Source organism: Agrilus planipennis, unplaced genomic scaffold, assembly GCF_000699045.2.
Source record: "Agrilus planipennis isolate EAB-ADULT unplaced genomic scaffold, Apla_2.0 scaffold138, whole genome shotgun sequence".
In the NCBI taxonomy this organism is placed as follows: domain Eukaryota; kingdom Metazoa; phylum Arthropoda; class Insecta; order Coleoptera; family Buprestidae; genus Agrilus; species Agrilus planipennis.
In genome coordinates this window covers 813441-833411 of record NW_020439400.1, presented here as the reverse complement: position 1 = coordinate 833411, position 19971 = coordinate 813441, and the positions used below count along the sequence as shown (strand labels likewise).

At 32.4% G+C, this 19971-nt stretch overlaps 4 protein-coding genes across 10 annotated transcripts; 2 read left to right on the top strand and 2 right to left on the bottom strand.

The window, feature by feature from the left end:
* Positions 1-3515: 3515 nt before the first annotated feature.
* On the top strand, positions 3516-4916 carry LOC108735780 (COMM domain-containing protein 2). The gene is made up of 4 exons (XM_018467932.2): positions 3516-3662; positions 3715-3875; positions 3930-4103; positions 4159-4916. Exons 1-4 carry the CDS (start codon positions 3596-3598, stop codon positions 4384-4386), a joined length of 630 nt encoding a protein of 209 aa, XP_018323434.1. The 5' UTR covers positions 3516-3595; the 3' UTR covers positions 4387-4916.
* LOC108735779 (AP-2 complex subunit alpha) lies at positions 4520-8151 on the bottom strand. The gene has a single exon (XM_018467931.2). The coding sequence runs from the start codon at positions 7802-7804 to the stop codon at positions 5006-5008; it is 2799 nt and encodes a 932-aa protein (XP_018323433.1). The 5' UTR covers positions 7805-8151; the 3' UTR covers positions 4520-5005.
* A 381-nt stretch (positions 8152-8532) lies between these two features.
* LOC108735770 (very-long-chain (3R)-3-hydroxyacyl-CoA dehydratase 2) lies at positions 8533-9733 on the bottom strand. The gene is made up of 4 exons (XM_018467910.2): positions 9501-9733; positions 9099-9446; positions 8837-9015; positions 8533-8783 (listed from the first exon to the last, which is right to left on the bottom strand). Exons 1-4 carry the CDS (start codon positions 9587-9589, stop codon positions 8695-8697), a joined length of 705 nt encoding a protein of 234 aa, XP_018323412.1. The 5' UTR covers positions 9590-9733; the 3' UTR covers positions 8533-8694.
* Positions 9734-14861: 5128 nt separating this feature from the next.
* On the top strand, positions 14862-19955 carry LOC108735775 (PAX3- and PAX7-binding protein 1). 7 transcript variants are annotated; one of them, XM_018467924.2, is made up of 5 exons: positions 14878-14953; positions 15082-15220; positions 15278-16146; positions 16519-19403; positions 19544-19955. In XM_018467924.2, the coding sequence occupies exons 3-4, from the start codon at positions 15330-15332 to the stop codon at positions 18075-18077; spliced, it is 2376 nt and encodes a 791-aa protein (XP_018323426.1). In that variant the 5' UTR covers positions 14878-14953; positions 15082-15220; positions 15278-15329; the 3' UTR covers positions 18078-19403; positions 19544-19955. The 7 variants fall into 7 exon arrangements, with proteins under 7 accessions (XP_018323428.1, XP_018323426.1, XP_018323424.1 ...); XM_018467922.2 differs by having other exon boundaries at positions 14888-14953; positions 15020-15220; XM_018467923.2 differs by having other exon boundaries at positions 14913-15008.
* Positions 19956-19971: the final 16 nt, after the last annotated feature.

The following is a 19971-nucleotide window of genomic DNA, read 5'->3' as shown; positions in this document are numbered from 1 at the left end:
AAGGGCCTTATAAAAACAGTACATAACGGTTTACACCTATATGTATTTAAATACATAATATTAAACAAATACAGAAAAGGAAGACTTAAACATTGTAAACGTTATCATCATCATAAGGTCGTCAGTCCTAAGACTTGTTGGACACGTACCTCCACTCTTTCCTATCCTGAGCTAATCTTCGTATTTCCCTAAAACTAGAACAACCCACATCCTTAACTATTTGCGAACAGTAAGCTAACCTAGGTCTACCTCTACCACTCCTAACTCCTGTTTCTGCCGCTAATATGTCTCTGATTAGACTCTCATGCCTGAGAAGGTGTCCTACCAATCTGTCTCGCCTATTTCTTATTGACTTACATAGAGTCCTCTGTTCTCCTATTCTTTCTAATACCTCTTCATTTCTAACCTTTTCTACCCACGTTATACTCATCATTCGCTATATCCACTANATCCTACCAACCTGTCTCGCCTATTTCTTATTGACTTACATAGAGTCCTCTGTTCTCCTATTCTTTCTAATACCTCTTCATTTCTAACCTTTTCTACCCACGTTATACTCATCATTCGCTATATCCACTATTAATAGAACCAGATCAGAAACCCTTATTTATATAAGGCAAGGGGAAGATGTAATTCTAAACCTAATAGAAAGACATCACCGAAAGCGAAGACTTCCAGTAAAAATTGATAACTGCGTATTCGATGCAGCGAGCTTTGATATAAATATTTTTTATAAAAAATAATTTTCAAGCGTTTAAGGTAGGTAAAGTTACAAACTTTTTACAAGATAAACTTAAAATGGTTGTAAAACGTTTGAAGCCAATAACAAACATTCTCACAAACCCTTTAGACAAAAACAAAATATTACAAGTGAAAATACTTATCCACCTTATTTAATATAATGCTCTTCTAATATGTAAGGCATCATGAAGGTAACTGCCAGATATAAAATAGCTATTGGAGAAGCTTTTCGTCTGTCAGCTAATATTTACAGCGAGCTTTTCGGTGGCTTCGAATAAAAACAAAATCAGTTTACTTAACATAATTAAAAATTCGACCAGAGCGATCATTAAAAGGGGAAGACTTGATACCCTAATCCTGATAAATGCAAAAAAGATCTTTGCGATGCTATTGTATTGTATATATAGACGAAACTTAAACACAGGTGAACACGAGTAAGCTAAAATTAACCTATTGTGTTAAGAATGTTTTTCGGGTTCGATTTTCGGCGAACTTTGATTTGATAACTATTTTTTATTTTTAAATGCATATTTTTGCGCGTGTGTTTAAAACGTTAGTTGGAAAATTAAAGTACAACAGTTGGTTAATCGGTTGAACCACCCCCCTCCCCCCAAACAGAACACTTCGCTAGAGCCCTAAACAAGAAGTTAATAACCAACTACGAAAACATTTCTAGTAATTTCGATATAATACAGCGTTCCATAAATGCGACTGTAGAACATTCAGATCTTTTTAATACAATAAATATGCTAAAATTAACTATAGTTGAAAGAAAAAACTTAATTATCGAAATTCAAACAGGAACCAGTTTCGCCCTAATGAATGATTTACGTCTCAGTATAGTCAGTAAAGACCAAATTGTATTAATAAAACAAAAGCTAGCTAAATGTCAAGGTGAGAACAAATTTATTTTTGCTACACATCCCAATAAAAAAAAAACGTTTAACTTGTATCACTTATATTCAGTATTTACCGTGTCCAAACAACCAGCATACCTCCTACATTGTTGCTTTTTATGAAAACAATATTTATCGTTTAAAACGTAAATGTAATTTAATTCAGAAACAATACTTTTGTTCAAATGAAGATACAGAAAAGAATTATCAACAGGATATATGTGTTAAAAATTTGTTAAAGATGATTCCTAGTGTAAACATTTTGCAGTCGAGATCAATGACATTTTAGTAGAGACAATTAGTGACGAAAGGTACCTTGTATTTCTTCCAAAAGAAATAGCGAGTCATATTAAATGTGAAACAGAACAAATACACAGATTAAAAAGAGTATTTTTGATAACACTCCCTTATTCTTATTCATTGATAGCTAAAGATTTTGTATATACTAATTTATAAGAAACAATACCGGAACGGCCAGCATTTTTACCACCATTACCTTAAAACCCTGTAAGTGTTAAACCTATACGATTAAATCTTAAATCAGATCCTCTTGATAAATTGGCGAAATTAGGTCTTCAAACTACTGATCCAATTGTTTATTTGCCAGAGGAAAGTTTTTGGACAAATCCAAAGTGCTTCCTATAACTTTTATCTTGAAAAAAACTAGACAACTTTGGGAAAACAGAAATCAGGCAGTATCAAACAAGTAGTTACTCAACGAACACGAACACGAACCCTTGACATACCTTGCAAGTATTCCAAAAACCTCTAAATACTACCAATCTAGCTTACGCAATCTAATTGTAAATTTATCCAAATATTCATTTATCGTTATTCATTTATCCTACGTAGTTTAAGTGTTGTATAAATAGTGTTAATAAACTGAATATACTTCGTTAAAACAGATAATCACTAATTCAAATCTACTTACACCAACTACTTAAACCATCGTAAAAAATATTGTCACATCATTCGTGTTTACTCAAATGAATAAAAAATGTCTATAATAAATACCCTAAAATAATTACCAATTATTAATTTTGATTATTTGTGTCTTCCAAACAAAATGACAAAATGTTACAAGTAACATTGAAACACTTTAGGCTTTTAGTACAGCAAAAAAAAGCTAAAATTAAAATTTAACAGCACACAAATATACTTCTGATACTGACCCCTAATTAATTTATTCTAATGTGCACATGAATATAAAGTCAATGAATTACCTCAAATGTGCATTAGGAATTTTTCTTTTTTAATAAATAAATCCTTTTACCGTGACGGACAAAATGTTTCGAAATAAAATTAGTTAGTAATCATTAGTTAAAATAATTACTACTTCACCAAACCTTTTCATTTTACTTTTTCGCTTACCGTGTTTATTTCTACTTCCAGTGGATAAAGGGATATCACTCCTGGGATGAAATGCGAACTGCTACAATCGCAGATCAACTACACATGGCATTCAAAGTTTAATATATTCCTGTTAAACAATCATAACATTTTCGAAATATACAATTTAGTCACGATACCATATAATGTAGTAACAGAACATTAAAAAGTAATGCTTAAACGGGTTCGTTCATGGTGATCTGAGTATACAATAGTTGACAGGTTGTAATATGTCGTTTTTAATCGATTTATTAATATTTAATACAAGTCATATTCGTCAACTCACAAGTTAGCCTCTTCAAGTAATTCCGGTAATTCTGCAATAATCCTAAACAAAGTTATATTTACACCGTAACTCAACAGGTCACTTTCACTAGTGAATCAATGAACACTTTCAACATACATAATGACCGATAATGACCATAGATAATGACTAAATGCTAATTTCAGCAAAGTAGCAATTGCTTTGGTTATTTACCCTTTGTAGATCTATTATCTATGGTTATTTACAAACAGTTTTCTCAAAGAAAAAGTTTGATCCTGCAGATGCTGCATATAAATCACTTAAAATGTTGCTATCATTAAATAGCGATCATAAAGAACATTTAAGTTTATTGACTAAACAACCTGTTGAAGGTAAAACATGCACAACTTATAGTGTTTCTTGAATAAAATATTTTTGTTCCAGTTCTTGTTGATTTTTGTAAACTCGCAATTAATCTTATTCAAAGTGGCCCAGAAATAAAATTATATAAAGCCGCTGCTCAGAAACTGGAAGTGGAATTAACTGTGATACAGAATTGTGTATATGGATTAGTTAATCTTCTATTACAATTTTGTAAATACAATGTTAGTTTATCAAAAAGTGCCCATTGAGTACTTCTGTATGGTTTTCCTTTCTAGTTAAATGAAAGTGATTTTCGGGATTCCGTATTAACGATTGGATTTTCATCGGAGCAGCAAGTAATTTTGAATAAATTTTATCAGTCAAAGAAGAAGGAGATTATTGAAATATTGGAGAAACTTGAAGTGAATGATGTGCATTATAACAATTTAGAATGGCGTTTTGAGGTTGAAGTATGTTTTAAATTTTTCTTAAATGCTTCCATACTATTCAATTTTTCATTTCCAGGTTTCTTCTCGGTCTTTATTACATAGAGCAGATCCTATTGTGGCAATGAATTTAAATTTAAAAAGACCTCACAATACAGATGGATTTCCCACTGTTGATAGCATATTCCTTCAAACAGATCCTACAAACTTGGTCCATATTGCTAAAGAATTGGAAAATTGTTTACAACAATCCAGAAGCAGGCATTTTCGAAGAATACAAAAAGGACTTTGTAATAATAATAATTAATATAAAAACCATAATAAAATTTCTAATATTTTAAAAACAAATTCGTTGTTACTGACAATAACATTATATACACTTAATTTAGTTGTATTCACAAGTAAAATGTAAGTTTAAATTAAAAATAAAAGTCACAGTATGAACACCATTGATGCACTTTTATTGAAAGTCAAGTGGTTTTGACAACTGTCATGATCAAAGCTAACATATAAATAAACAGATTTTTAAGCATAATTACTTCAACAATATCAAGAGACCATTTAATATCTCTTATCACATCAATTAAAGAAAATAATAATTGTATACCTCTTTTTTACATGTACAACAAACACAATTAACTTAAAGTGTTTACATTACAAACAAATTATCATTATCATATATTGTCGGGTAATTTAACATAATTCATTTATTTTATACCTATTACTACGATATTTTGTTTATTCACAATTACATATTTGACATGATAACAAACTTACCATTTTTATTTCATGCTTACAACTACAATAGTAATGTTGGAAGTGAAACTACATTCATAAGAAGGACATTGGTAAACGAAAAAAAAAATAGAATTCTACCAGAATGGAATGCATCTTTTTTATATTACTACATTCTCACATACACACTTTTAAAATTGATCACTCAACAGATTGCATACTTCTACAGAGACGCTTTCTTTACTAGAACGAACAGTGAGCCTGTACATCTGGGCGTTCCTATTTGGTTCCAGGCGAAGTAAGCAGCCAACTTGTTGAGTACGCATATGAATAATACCGGCACACACAAAATTATCGGGATTGGGATCAATCCCATCTAAAAGCTGCATGCCAAAACCAATTAATTTTTGTCTAGCCGTTTGAACATCCATTGGGGTAGTTGCTTTAAAGATTTTTTGAGATTTTTGTTGATTAACATTTGCTAAATTCTTCCATCTAGCAAAGAATGATTCTCCGTTCATTTCTGTCGGCTCGAAAAATTTATTTAGCGTTAATGGGAGTTTTATTGTTATTTTTTGAGGAACGTTATTGTATACAAATGCTACAATTACACTTGGAGAATCTATATAATCATCGATGCATTCAGCATTTATCGTTTGTTGAATTTGTGCTCCAGCTTCTAAAACAGATTCAACTGGTTTCATTTGAACATTTAATTTTACCGAGTGTTCTTCTGACCAAACCAGTGAAGGTAAAAAGTTCTGTAGAGGGGAAGCTGTTTTGTTACCGTAAAACAAACCAAGGCGCCCAAGATTTTGTCGAAATTCGCTTTTGACACCAATCTGTATGAGGTCGTTTTCGAAAAGAACACCGTTATTTTTACAAACAAATTTCTTAGGATTATGTGCAGTAAGATCTTGCAGAGAATTTATGGTATTTGGCTTATTGTTGTATACGTCACCCAATACATCCAAGAGAACTCCGGTATTTCCCGAAGGTTGTGAAGTAGGAGGTGTCGAAAGTCCAAGTAAATCTTGAGCTGTGTTGACTGTGTTAACTCCATTATTATGGTTTGAGGCAGGTGTAGGGCTTTTTCCTTCTTTAATTTCACTTTCAGGTACTCTACCTGGTTTCTTTTTCTTCAAAACAGCTAATATGGAACTTTCCCGTTCAGGAAATGCTGGCATTTCTTCGAGAACCGTTGCAAGCACATCAGTACTAGCAATAATACTTAACTGTAAATATTCTGATGCTCTTTGTTGAAGCTCTGCATCAGCCGATCTGAGATTGCTGTCTTGTTTAAAAACTTCTTGTATCTGTGTACGAATTTCCGGAAAAAGATTAATAAATTTTATATACGTAGAGAGGAGTAGAGCACGAGTCATTGGTGAGCAAAGATGATACTTCGAATGAAGGAGTTGAAACTGAACTTGAGGAGAAGATCTCTGATCGCCAGCTATGAGATTCCCAAACTCTCCAAGTATATATCCTCCCACTTTTACCATATTTTCATGACAAGCAGGGGCTTGTAATGCTTCAAATACAGTTTTTGCAGCATAACCTTGTACTTCATCTCTGTTGATGACTATCTGAATTACTCGATACCACACTTCTTCAGACACATAGTCTCCAGCTATTCTTATTAAATTTAAAATTACATCAACATACCATGTGAAATCAGTGGCATATTTTTCTGCTAAAATTGCTACCTTCAGCACCATCTCCTCTCTTATAGAATAATCGGCAGTTTCAAGATAATTTAGCATCTCTTGTACAATTTCTTCTGCATTGGTTTTATCACACATAGCATATAATAAATCCACTGCCTGCTGTCGTACAGAAACATCCTTTTCCATTTTCATAGAAAGAATCACCACTTCCTGATGTTTTTTAACTGCTTCGTGTGAAAATTCTGAAGTTGCCAAATGGCACATAGATTCTAATGCCAAATATCTCAAGTTTGTTTCTCGATTACTAAGAAACTGGCCAAGTTGATTGCAAGCCCTAACTAATAAATTAGCTTCACTATCATTATGAATTATGAGATTAATAGCTTCAAATAAAACAGCATTTTTAGCATTTGAGTGTTGCACTTTTTTTGATTTTGGTGGTTCTTGTGCTTTATTCAAAATGGTTTCCAAACATTCATTTAATCTGCCTCGTACCCCAGGATCTTCTGTTGGAGGAGTATAATTTTGAAGCAAACGCAACAATTTAACTGAGAGCCAAGGAGCTGGCACAAAATAATAAGTGTAATCTTGTAAATCAGTGTAGCTTGATGTTACTATTCTACTCAATCTTGAAACTGCCAATGGTACACAACCCTTGTATTCTTCAGGGTTTTTCTTGACAAGAGCATCAATGAGACTTGTGGCAGCTGTGACTACTCCTAAATGTTGGTCATTTAGTAAGTGTATAATGCGTGATGTCCACTCTCCACCAGGAATAATTTCTGGAGATGTACGAAACAAACGAAGAAGACATAATGCTGCACTTTGCTTTACCACGTCCATTGTATCACCAGATACTAACAGTTTCGGTATTTCATTTCTGAATGCTTCAGCCATTTCCTGACTACCAATATTAGCAATACACTGTAAAGCAAGATTAACATGTATGGGATTTCTTGAAGCAAGATCATTCTTAATACTCTGTATTATTAGTTTTATAAGTTCACTGTTAGTATTAACTAGTACAGATATAAAAAGATAACCGATCTGTTTTTCAGAGTATTTGTTTGATGATAATAGGTTTACGGCTTCCATGTGTCCAAAGTCAATATCATGTCCAAGTAAGAAAATGAATAATAATTTACACACATACTTCTTCTTTTGGTAACCGTCAAGTGTTTTATCGCCTTTGAACTTACTTCGAATATTTGCCAATTCCTTATTAATCCGTTTTACTTCAGCTTCTTTACTTTTACAGTTTCTAATATCGGATATGAAAACAGCCAAACCTCGCATTCCATCACCTCGAACAGCTGGCATTTTTGCGAGCTGCGGTTATTTCACAGTATCCTAATTTGAAAATATTCTTAAAATGGTTAGCTTTTATAAGGAAAGGCAATATTTAAAAAAAAATAGAGAAATTTGTTAGATAACAAAGATACATACAAGTCTACGGTGGGCAGTGCCACCACATACCGCTAGACTTTTTAGGTTATACTTAACGTCAAAATTGATCAAAATCATGTCAAAATACACTAAGCAGCGTTGTCAGAGCAAATAGTCCCTTATAATATGCAATTAGATACTAAAAACAATGAAATTTTCAAAAATTGCTAGAATTTTCCTATTGCAGTAGGTTGAAATACTTCGCTATTTTAGAATAAATTTTTGTTACCTCGTATTTTATGAAAAACGAACATTGGCAATGCTGATGGGTTACGTTTAGTAATGCTGTGTTCAGCAAAAAAAAGTTGCATATTCGAAAAAGCCGCGATTCGGAAGTTTTACCTTTTTCTTTTAAATTTTAAACATTAATGTGAAATTAAGTCACTTTTTTCACACTACAGATTACCTCATGTTAGTGATGAGTTTAATAACTTCAAGTAAAAATAATTATTTTCCTTTGTAAGTTGAAGTACTGAGATCTAAATGATTGGTTAATAAATTGAATTAAATTGAAATATACCCCCTTTTTAAAATGATGTCTTATGATAACTATTACACTGTCAGTTCCATACAAAAACTGAAGATATTAAAACAAAAGGAAACTATTTTGATAAATATTCCTTTTTTATTTTCATAAAAATAACAAAACATTAGTAAAAAAGTCTCATATCTCAGTAACAAAATACCCATGCAATAAAAACTGGAAACCCCATTATAAAAAACCATCCCGCTATATTTCTCTTCCTATAAATACCTGTATTAAATTATTTCGTTTTATTTTCTGGAAATTTGTTAACTCCACCAAGTACTTTTCTCCTGAGAGTAAACATATGTAAGTATAGTTGAGGGAACACTAAAACATTAAGGGTGAAACTGAAGATATATAACAGATTTTTTAAAACATACATGGAATATACAGCAACATAACAAGCATGATAAAATAATCATACTGAAAACTAAAATTTATAAAGTTTGGTAAATCAACAGACCACAGTCTATTTCTAGAGACTTCTCTGAAGGCTCCATAAAGACACAGCAATTCACCAGTTACGCCAACAGGATATAAAATAATAAATGTGGTGTACCTAAAATTTCAATAATTTAAAATAGAACACCAGTCACACCAAACAAAGAACAAATTCTATATCGACCAATAATGGTTTGTTACCTTAACCACTTCATTAAATCCGGCACAAATCCAATAAGGTTTAAGGCATAAAAACCATATCTAATAATTTCAGTAATGCACCAAGCAAACAATGCCAATGGCAATCCAAAATAATCTCTTCCCTCGTTAGTAACCATCAAAACACCACATACTAACATTACTCGTGAAAAAACTTGTTGAAGTGTTACTATTGGGTTAGATGGCACAAGTTTTAAAAATGCATGAACAATTTCCAAAACAGCGGCATTTTGAAAAATAATAACTGTCCATTTTACTGTTTCATATAAACTATTGGCTGATTTTAAACTTACATAATAGGTGACAACTTGAAAAAGTAAGTATGACCAGCTATAAAAAGCAAGATTTATTTTGTGTTTAGCTTTTTTCTTCTATTACACTTACCCCAATGTCTGTACAACATTGTATACAATTAAATAAGCTTTAGAAAAGCCAGACGTTTCTCTTTTTTGTTTTATAGCGGAACCCGTCATTTTGCAAAACTGAAGTAAAGCTTATATGAATTAAACAATCGTTACTCTCTTTTATTAAGTAAGTACGAAATTATTTTCGAAAATAATAAACTTTGATTTCACTAATTAAAGTCTGTGGTACAAAGATCAAGGCTACAAACAGGTTTCATAATAAACCCATAGACAAGGTATCATGGGTGTCATCCTGGTGTCATTAAACAATGACTTGTATATGTTGTATGTATGAATATTTATAATTACAATTAATTAATAAATACCCATGCAAACTACAGTTTTACTTATTATTTTGCAATTCCAAATTATAAATTGTTAGAAACAGTATTTACTACTACCCTACTTTTTGTATTAGTTCAAGAACATTATTAATTTCAAAATATCGCGTGATAACTATTCGTTGATGACCGATAATATACGAACGGAAACGGAGTTTATTTTAAAATTATTTATTGGTAATAATTACAAATAATTCTATGATCATATTAATATCTATGACTTATTTCTCGGAGTTACTATGGAGCTATAAAGTAAATAGCCTAGACCCTAGACTAGGAAATAGAGGCAGAAACGTGTGATAGAGACACAGCGATCTACGTTACAGTTGCACTGGAGAGGGTGTATGACGAAAAGAGGAAAACAGACAGGTATTAGATACAAGGCCGTTTTCTCTCATTTTAGAGAGTACTCAATTTCATGAAGGTATTGTTCAGTTCATTTTCTATGTCAATGTTTGTGACTATAATCATCTCCGACATGGTTTGTTTACGTTCAGTTTGACTCAGAGAAAACTGTTTGTAAATAACCATAGATAATAGATCTACAAAGGGTAAATAACCAAAGCAATTGCTACTTTGCTGAAATTAGCATTTAGTCATTATCTATGGTCATTATCGGTCATTATGTATGTTGAAAGTGTTCATTGATTCACTAGTGAAAGTGACCTGTTGAGTTACGGTGTAAATATAACTTTGTTTAGGATTATTGCAGAATTACCGGAATTACTTGAAGAGGCTAACTTGTGAGTTGACGAATATGACTTGTATTAAATATTAATAAATCGATTAAAAACGACATATTACAACCTGTCAACTATTGTATACTCAGATCACCATGAACGAACCCGTTTAAGCATTACTTTTTAATGTTCTGTTACTACATTATATGGTATCGTGACTAAATTGTATATTTCGAAAATGTTAAATACAATTTGGTCTTTACTAACTATACTGAGACGTAAATCATTCATTAGGGCGAAACTGGTTCCTGTTTGAATTTCGATAATTAAGTTTTTTCTTTCAACTATAGTTAATTTTAGCATATTTATTGTATTAAAAAGATCTGAATGTTCTACAGTCGCATTTATGGAACGCTGTATTATATCGAAATTACTAGAAATGTTTTCGTAGTTGGTTATTAACTTCTTGTTTAGGGCTCTAGCGAAGTGTTCTGTTTGGGGGGAGGGGGGTGGTTCAACCGATTAACCAACTGTTGTACTTTAATTTTCCAACTAACGTTTTAAACACACGCGCAAAAATATGCATTTAAAAATAAAAAATAGTTATCAAATCAAAGTTCGCCGAAAATCGAACCCGAAAAACATTCTTAACACAATAGGTTAATTTTAGCTTACTCGTGTTCACCTGTGTTTAAGTTTCGTCTATATATACAATACAATAGCATCGCAAAGATCTTTTTTGCATTTATCAGGATTAGGGTATCAAGTCTTCCCCTTTTAATGATCGCTCTGGTCGAATTTTTAATTATGTTAAGTAAACTGATTTTGTTTTTATTCGAAGCCACCGAAAAGCTCGCTGTAAATATTAGCTGACAGACGAAAAGCTTCTCCAATAGCTATTTTATATCTGGCAGTTACCTTCATGATGCCTTACATATTAGAAGAGCATTATATTAAATAAGGTGGATAAGTATTTTCACTTGTAATATTTTGTTTTTGTCTAAAGGGTTTGTGAGAATGTTTGTTATTGGCTTCAAACGTTTTACAACCATTTTAAGTTTATCTTGTAAAAAGTTTGTAACTTTACCTACCTTAAACGCTTGAAAATTATTTTTTATAAAAAATATTTATATCAAAGCTCGCTGCATCGAATACGCAGTTATCAATTTTTACTGGAAGTCTTCGCTTTCGGTGATGTCTTTCTATTAGGTTTAGAATTACATCTTCCCCTTGCCTTATATAAATAAGGGTTTCTGATCTGGTTCTATTAATAGTGGATATAGCGAATGATGAGTATAACGTGGGTAGAAAAGGTTAGAAATGAAGAGGTATTAGAAAGAATAGGAGAACAGAGGACTCTATGTAAGTCAATAAGAAATAGGCGAGACAGATTGGTAGGACACCTTCTCAGGCATGAGAGTCTAATCAGAGACATATTAGCGGCAGAAACAGGAGTTAGGAGTGGTAGAGGTAGACCTAGGTTAGCTTACTGTTCGCAAATAGTTAAGGATGTGGGTTGTTCTAGTTTTAGGGAAATACGAAGATTAGCTCAGGATAGGAAAGAGTGGAGGTACGTGTCCAACAAGTCTTAGGACTGACGACCTTATGATGATGATAACGTTTACAATGTTTAAGTCTTCCTTTTCTGTATTTGTTTAATATTATGTATTTAAATACATATAGGTGTAAACCGTTATGTACTGTTTTTATAAGGCCCTTGCTTTTTATTAGAACAAAAATGTGGAATTTTTGGTTACCAGATTTACGAATTATCCTGATTTGGCTAGAAATATTGACCAGTGTGCGATTTCTTGAAGATGCTGTAATGGTAATTTCTGCTATCTGCGAGAGTTCAGTGAATATCGAACTAAGGACCGATATTGCTTTTATGGTGCCTATACCCTCTTGAAATTTTATTACAACCCGTAGTTAATGTTTTCTTTTACTTTTTAAAAATACCTTTTTATTTTTAATGTCGAAATTCGACTGGCCCAAAAACATGAGTTGCTGTCCCGTCGAAAGAAAAACAATAATGCACTATGTTCGTTTATTAATCTCGAATCGAGGTGTTAACGAGTTAACGGTGGAACAATAANAGAGAATGAAAGATTATCTGTGGAATATTACCTGCCCCAGCATTTGCCTAAGTGATCCAAGAAAACCACAGAAAATTTGGACCAAAGTAGAAAGACCCGGAATCGAACCGGCTTCCTTCCGAACGTTAAGCAGTGGTCTAAACCTCTAAACCTTTAGTCCATGCGGCTCGGTACCGAGCTAAGGACCGATGTTATTTTTATAGTCCCTGTTTTGTAATCTTTTTACAGCCCATATACACGAATGCTCTTCGAGTTTCTCAAGGAGCGTTTTTACACGGAATTATAAAAGAAGTCTATTTTTAACATATTTCCTAATTAACAACACAAGTTGGAAAAGCCAACTGAAGAAAATATAGGGGGAGCTTCCCCCGGAATCCCTCCCTCTGGCTAGGGCCGTGTCCTTGTTCATCGCAAGTTGTTTGTTAAAATGACTTATGATATTTTGTTGGTTTACCTTTAAATTGTTTATGGCTTCTGTTGAAAAAGCTGTCTTTGTTCTATCATCCTGTTGGATCTCGATCTAAAATGCTTTAGCTTCATAAAGTTTATTACTATACGCCAGTTGACCTTTCCGTTCTTATCTGGTTTTTTAGGTAGTAAAAATATAGGTGAATTATGTGGGCATTCACTCTCAGTGATGATATTTTGTCCTTTTAATTCTTCGACCTATCTATCTCTTTGCGTTGCACTTGTGGGAATCTATAAGGCTTAACGTAAACTGGAATGCCTGAATTTATGGGTATTTTGTGTCTAACTGCATTGATGAAAGTTAATATATCATTCTCTTTGTAAAAGATACCCTTATATTCTTCGCATAAATTCCTACTAGATTTTCTTTCTGCGGTAAATGAGATAAATATAAAGGAAGTATATTTGTCGTGTTTTTAAATAAATTAGTCGTGTGCATACTACTAAGGTGACCATACGTCCCGTATTGGCCGGGACAGTCCCAGATTTCCACCTTGCGTCCCGGATTTTTCTAGAAGCAATATTTGTCTCGGATTCAGGTTTTTTGTCCCGGATTGTCCCGAATTTTTGAAAAAGTTCTTATTTTCAATATTTATTGTGAATATATTTCAAGTAGAATTATTTTTACAAAATTTGAACCGAAAAAATTGTGCATATCGAAATACGCGGCACGCTTTAAACCATTTGAAGCATACGTTCTGCGAATCCCCTTCCCCCTAACGTTCAGAGTCACGATATTACACATTTTATATCTGAGCGTTAGGTAGTGATGGGCATAACGATTCTTATTCGATAACGTTGCAAATTGGAACTTTGAATAAAAATAACGTTTTTAAAAAACGTTATTAAAAACGTTATTTTGAAACAAATCAAAACGGCTTTTTCGATTATTTTCAAATTATAATTAAGTTGGGGTAATAAAAATTAAAATAAAACACATTTTATAAATATATGATAGATTCATTTAAACATAAATGATTATCGATAGTTGTTGTTTCTGAATTAAATTACATTTACGTTTTAAACGATAAATATTGTTTTCATAAAAAGCAACAATGTAGGAGGTATGCTGGTTGTTTGGACACGGTAAATACTGAATATAAGTGATACAAGTTAAACGTTTTTTTTTTATTGGGATGTGTAGCAAAAATAAATTTGTTCTCACCTTGACATTTAGCTAGCTTTTGTTTTATTAATACAATTTGGTCTTTACTGACTATACTGAGACGTAAATCATTCATTAGGGCGAAACTGGTTCCTGTTTGAATTTCGATAATTAAGTTTTTTCTTTCAACTATAGTTAATTTTAGNATTAAAGTCTGTGGTACAAAGATCAAGGCTACAAACAGGTTTCATAATAAACCCATAGACAAGGTATCATGGGTGTCATCCTGGTGTCATTAAACAATGACTTGTATATGTTGTATGTATGAATATTTATAATTACAATTAATTAATAAATACCCATGCAAACTACAGTTTTACTTATTATTTTGCAATTCCAAATTATAAATTGTTAGAAACAGTATTTACTACTACCCTACTTTTTGTATTAGTTCAAGAACATTATTAATTTCAAAATATCGCGTGATAACTATTCGTTGATGACCGATAATATACGAACGGAAACGGAGTTTATTTTAAAATTATTTATTGGTAATAATTACAAATAATTCTATGATCATATTAATATCTATGACTTATTTCTCGGAGTTACTATGGAGCTATAAAGTAAATAGCCTAGACCCTAGACTAGGAAATAGAGGCAGAAACGTGTGATAGAGACACAGCGATCTACGTTACAGTTGCACTGGAGAGGGTGTATGACGAAAAGAGGAAAACAGACAGGTATTAGATACAAGGCCGTTTTCTCTCATTTTAGAGAGTACTCAATTTCATGAAGGTATTGTTCAGTTCATTTTCTATGTCAATGTTTGTGACTATAATCATCTCCGACATGGTTTGTTTACGTTCAGTTTGACTGGTCCTGTATGCTCCCCAAATGCCCATAGTTGAAATTTATCTATAGTTGGAACAAAACTATCAGGTTTACGACAGTTCTATGACGAGTTGGGTGTCATGACTATGAATGATTGTTTTTATTAAAATGATGTAGTAAGATATTTAAATAAATAAACATCATGATTGTAGTGAAATATAATATTATTTAAGGTCTGTGCCTCTTGTGATTCTTCTGAAGAAGTGATTTGATCAACTAAACAAAATGTCTCTTTTCCGAAAACCAAAAAAACATATACAACGGCGAGTATTCACAGAAAATGACGAAGACGATGAAGATATTATGGATGTTGAAATTCCTGCCGAAAAAGATACTAAGAAAAAAGACAAAAATAAACTTTCAAGTAAGAAAAAACAACCCCTATTAAGTTTTGAAACAGAAGAAGAAGGAGAGGTTTTTCAAGTGAAGAAATCATCTCATAGCAGAAAAATAATGAAATTATTTGAGAAAGAGAAGCATAAGAAAAAAGATAAGACCGAAAAGGAAGAAGTTAAACAGAAAGAAGTAGTTACAGAAATTATTACAGACGATCTAATAATGAAAGTAAATCCAAGCCACAAAATTAATTCAATATTACCAGAACCACCGCCACCACCTATATTAAGTGGCAGAGATGCTCTTTGTGCAGGGAAAGATGATTTATCTTCTGAAGAAGAAGAAAGTAATTCTGCACATAAGTTTTCCAAACCTGATAATTTCAAAAAAGTGTTAGAATCTGGGGCAATTCCAGATGCTGCAATGATTCATGCAGCTCGAAAACGAAGACAGAGGGCAAGAGAACTGGGTGGTGACTATCTTCCAATAGAAGATGATGAAGTAAAAGAGGATACAGGAAGATTGATACGTGATGATGAACATGATGCCAGTGAAGATGAAGAAAGAATAGATATGGACATTAACCCGTTAAGAAGAGATCAAGATAGGCGAAGAGAACAATTTTTAGCTGCTCAGGAATCAGAAGAAGAAGCAGATCAAGAAATTGATGAATGGGAAAATCAACAAATAAGAAAAGGAGTTACAGGTATTGTTTTAGAAAACTGTTCATAAATGTGTTAAAAAGAGTTATTAAACTATAATAGATTATAATTCCTAGATAATATTTTTAGCCAGCAGTTATTACAAAATATAGATATGTACATACATATCCTGATTTATATAAATTAGAAGATACATTATCTCTCCCTTATGCACATTTTATGTGTTTTTAATTGAACCTACTATCCACATGTAAATAACCTAGTAAAACATGTGAACCTGAAGTAATATTATCAAATCATTAGGTATCTCAACTTACAAAATTGTTATTATGCATCTCAATTCCACTGTTGTCTAAAACTTTAGGGTATTATACTGACAATGAGTTAATAAAAAATAAATAAAAATTTTCTTTTAGGAGCTCCCATGGCTGTGATGTCACAAGAATATATATATGATAATAACTATACCACTACAGTACAATCTGCTGCTCCCCCAGTGTCATCTTTTGCATTTGATTCGAACATTCAAGTCACTCCAGAAGCTATAGTTGATAAACTTCGAACTCACTATCAAACTTTGAGTACTTCCAGAGATGCACATGCAGTAAAACTTCAAAAAGTTAGTAATAGGCTTGTTGAAGCAAACGAAGAACTTGAAGAGCAAAAGAAGCGCGCGCCAGTAGCTGCAGAACGGTTCCGATTTTATCAAGAATTGAGAGGCTATGTGACTGATCTTGTAGAATGTTTTGATGAAAAGGTTGCATTAATTGCAGATTTAGAACAGAGATCAATTGACTTAATGGCTCGAAAAGCAATTTGGTTGATAGAACGTCGGAGACAAGATGTACGAGATCAAGCAGAAGAAGCAACTCTTGCATATAAACCTAATTTGGTTCGTAAAAATGTCGAAGATGAGGAAAAAACGCGAAGAGCAGCTGAAAGAGAAGGTCGCCGTACACGAAGGAGAAGAGCTCGTGAACAAGGAGGGCAACAGAAACATGTAGAAGGAATGTCAAGTGATGATGAAATTTCGCAACAAGACATGCTTGGCTTTGATAAAGATAGAGAACAAATGGAACTTGAAATTCAAGCCGTATTAGAAGATGTAATTGACGATTTTTCGTCAATTGCAAATATTTTGATTAAGTTTGAACAATGGAAAGAAACGGATGTCACTGCATATAATGAAGCTTATGGTACTCTTTGTTTGCCGCGAATAGTAACCCCTCTTATTCGTTTAGACCTATTATTTTGGGATCCTTTGACTGAATCGATGGAATTAGAGAAATTAGATTGGTACCGTACTTTGGCACTGTATGGTTTACATGACAACGAGACAGAAAACGACCTTAACAAAGACCCTGACGTCAGTTTGTTACCTAAAGTAATTGATAAAGTGGTTGTACCGAAACTGACACAACTTGTAGATAGGTGTTGGGATCCTCTTTCTAGTTCGCAAACTTTAAGATTAGTAGGAACGATAAGTAGATATATACGACGGTTTCCAACGTTAGGACCCGCGAGTAAATCATTACAAAATTTGTTTAATGCTATTTTGCACAAATTGAAGGAAGCCTTGGAGCATGACGTTTTTATTCCGATTGTTCCGAAATTTGCCGAAACGAAGATGCCATTCTTTCAAAGACAGTTCGCAAGTGGTCTTAAATTACTTAGAAATATTACGAGCTGGCAGGGAATTTTAAATGACAATACTTTGAAGGACTTGGCATTAAATTCTCTTTTAAACCGCTATTTACTAAGCGCAATAAAAATTTGTCAACTTACTGATGCAGTAAATAAAATGGGATTAATAAGTCACATACTTCCTCGAATATGGTTGCAAAACAACACTATACATTTGGAAATGTTTAGCATGTGTGTTACTAACTTAGGACAACAGCTTGATAAAAACAATCCATTACATTTGGAATCGATAGAAACTCTTTCAAATATAATTAAATCTCTAAGAAATTGACAAATTAAAAAACTTTGATGTAAGATATGCATGTAAATATTAACTATAAATAGATTGTACGTTTGAACGTTTTATCGCTACCTGAACAATTGCACATTTAATTAGGTCCCATCAAATTATTCGTATCAATAAATAAATAAACATTCCTAATTTAGAGCTTTTTGCTGTTTCCATATAAGATTATTATATTTTAGTTCTCAGGATTAATCCTATGTGCAGACCTACTACAAAAACCTCTAGAAGATTTTATGTATTATAATGCATAAAATGTATCTTAATACACCTGGTTCAATAAATAAATAAATTTCGTGAGTAGCCGAACCAAAGATGGCCCCTAATATCCATAGACAAACCAAGGTCTTTGTTCCTTGTTGCACCCATGCGCATAATTTTCTGTGATGGAAACAAATAAAACAATCGGATTTAACCTATTTTTATTTTGTATAAGAACTATTTTATTCAACTTTAGGGAAGGTTTATGATAAGCATGAAAAAAAAAGTTAACATTACAAGACAAGTTTTCAAACATCAGCGAGTTATATTAGCAAGTGTATTTTCTTTTATTTTTGGCTCATTAGTAACTGTTAACTTTGCTCAAATAAATAAAACATGCAAATTAGATGATACCGATCGAGAATACAATATAATGAAAAACTCAAAATTGAAGAGTGATGAACTGGTTGTGTTAATTTTCTCAGCTCCTGATAATTTATCAAAACGTAATGCAATTCGGTCGACTTGGCTTCAATTTCAACAACTTGAAGTTTCGCTGTATACTTTCACTCATTATTTTGTGATAGGGAAGCCTTCCAGAAGTGCTAAAAAATACGATCATATCGTTGAAGAACAATCCTTTTACAAAGACATATTGTTGCTCCCGATGTATGATGGTTACAATAATCTTACTGAAAAGGTGTTAAGAAGTTTTGTTTGGCTGAAAGAACAAAGAGACTTTGGTTTTAATTTTAAATACGTTTTAAAATGTGATGATGATTCATTTGTAAGAGTTTATGATATATTACATGAAATATCGGGAATTGAAAACTTCTATTTGAATCCACATGTTAAATTTAGAGACCCAAATAATGATAGTTTTTCTCGGTTTTTAAGTGCCAATTTACAGATTAACAAAAATGTCAAAATTAAGAAAGATATGAATTTGTATTGGGGATATTTCACTGGGAATACTAAATTAAAGAAATCTGGGAAATGGAAGGAGGAAGAATGGATGCTTTGTGACTATTATTTACCTTATGCATTAGGTGGAGGATATGTGCTCTCAGCAGATCTTGTACTGTATATAGCAAATAATGCAGATACTCTCAGGTAACAAAAATTAAAACTTTATAAACCTCACAATAGCATTTGAGACAGGAAAAAAACTGTTATTAATGGAGGTGCTATATAATTCAGATTGATTGCATATTTATATTCCTAACATATGTACATCTGAAAATTTGTTTAAGGCAGTACAATTCAGAAGATGTAAGCGTTGGGACTTGGTTAGCACCTGTTACAAATACAGTACGTATTCATGATGTCAGATTTGATACAGAATGGATTTCACGAGGTTGTCAAAACTATTATTTGTTAATTCATCATGTGTCTGAAAAACAGATGCACGAGTTCTATTACAATATGTTAACTACAGGCCATTTATGTACAAATGAAAGTCTGATTAGGATACCATACCTATATGATTGGAAAAAGCCAAATAGTGAATGTTGTATGAAGACTGAAAAGAAAGGCAGCTTACTAGATAACATAAAATCCTTCTTTCCAGTACCTAACTAAACGAGTACTTTATTAGATACATACCTGCATATCTATAAGTTGTTATTTATTGACTAATTATTATAATATATAAAATGTGTATAATGCGTGATGTCCACTC

Bases quoted from the DNA above. Each gene is read 5' to 3' on its own strand.
- LOC108735780 (XM_018467932.2), top strand. From the start codon at position 3,596: ATGTTGCTATCATTAAATAGCGATCATAAAGAACATTTAAGTTTATTG. The intron at 3,663-3,714 runs GTAAAACATGCA...TTTTTGTTCCAG, and splicing joins GACTAAACAACCTGTTGAAG to TTCTTGTTGATTTTTGTAAA. The intron at 3,876-3,929 runs GTTAGTTTATCA...TTTCCTTTCTAG, and splicing joins TACAATTTTGTAAATACAAT to TTAAATGAAAGTGATTTTCG.
- LOC108735779 (XM_018467931.2), bottom strand. From the start codon at position 7,804: ATGCCAGCTGTTCGAGGTGATGGAATGCGAGGTTTGGCTGTTTTCATA.
- LOC108735770 (XM_018467910.2), bottom strand. From the start codon at position 9,589: ATGACGGGTTCCGCTATAAAACAAAAAAGAGAAACGTCTGGCTTTTCT. The intron at 9,016-9,098 runs GTAACAAACCAT...TTGAAATTTTAG, and splicing joins GATTTAATGAAGTGGTTAAG to GTACACCACATTTATTATTT. The intron at 8,784-8,836 runs GTATGTTTTAAA...TTAATGTTTTAG, and splicing joins TATGTTGCTGTATATTCCAT to TGTTCCCTCAACTATACTTA.
- LOC108735775 (XM_018467926.2), top strand. From the start codon at position 15,330: ATGTCTCTTTTCCGAAAACCAAAAAAACATATACAACGGCGAGTATTC. The intron at 16,147-16,518 runs GTATTGTTTTAG...ATTTTCTTTTAG, and splicing joins AATAAGAAAAGGAGTTACAG to GAGCTCCCATGGCTGTGATG.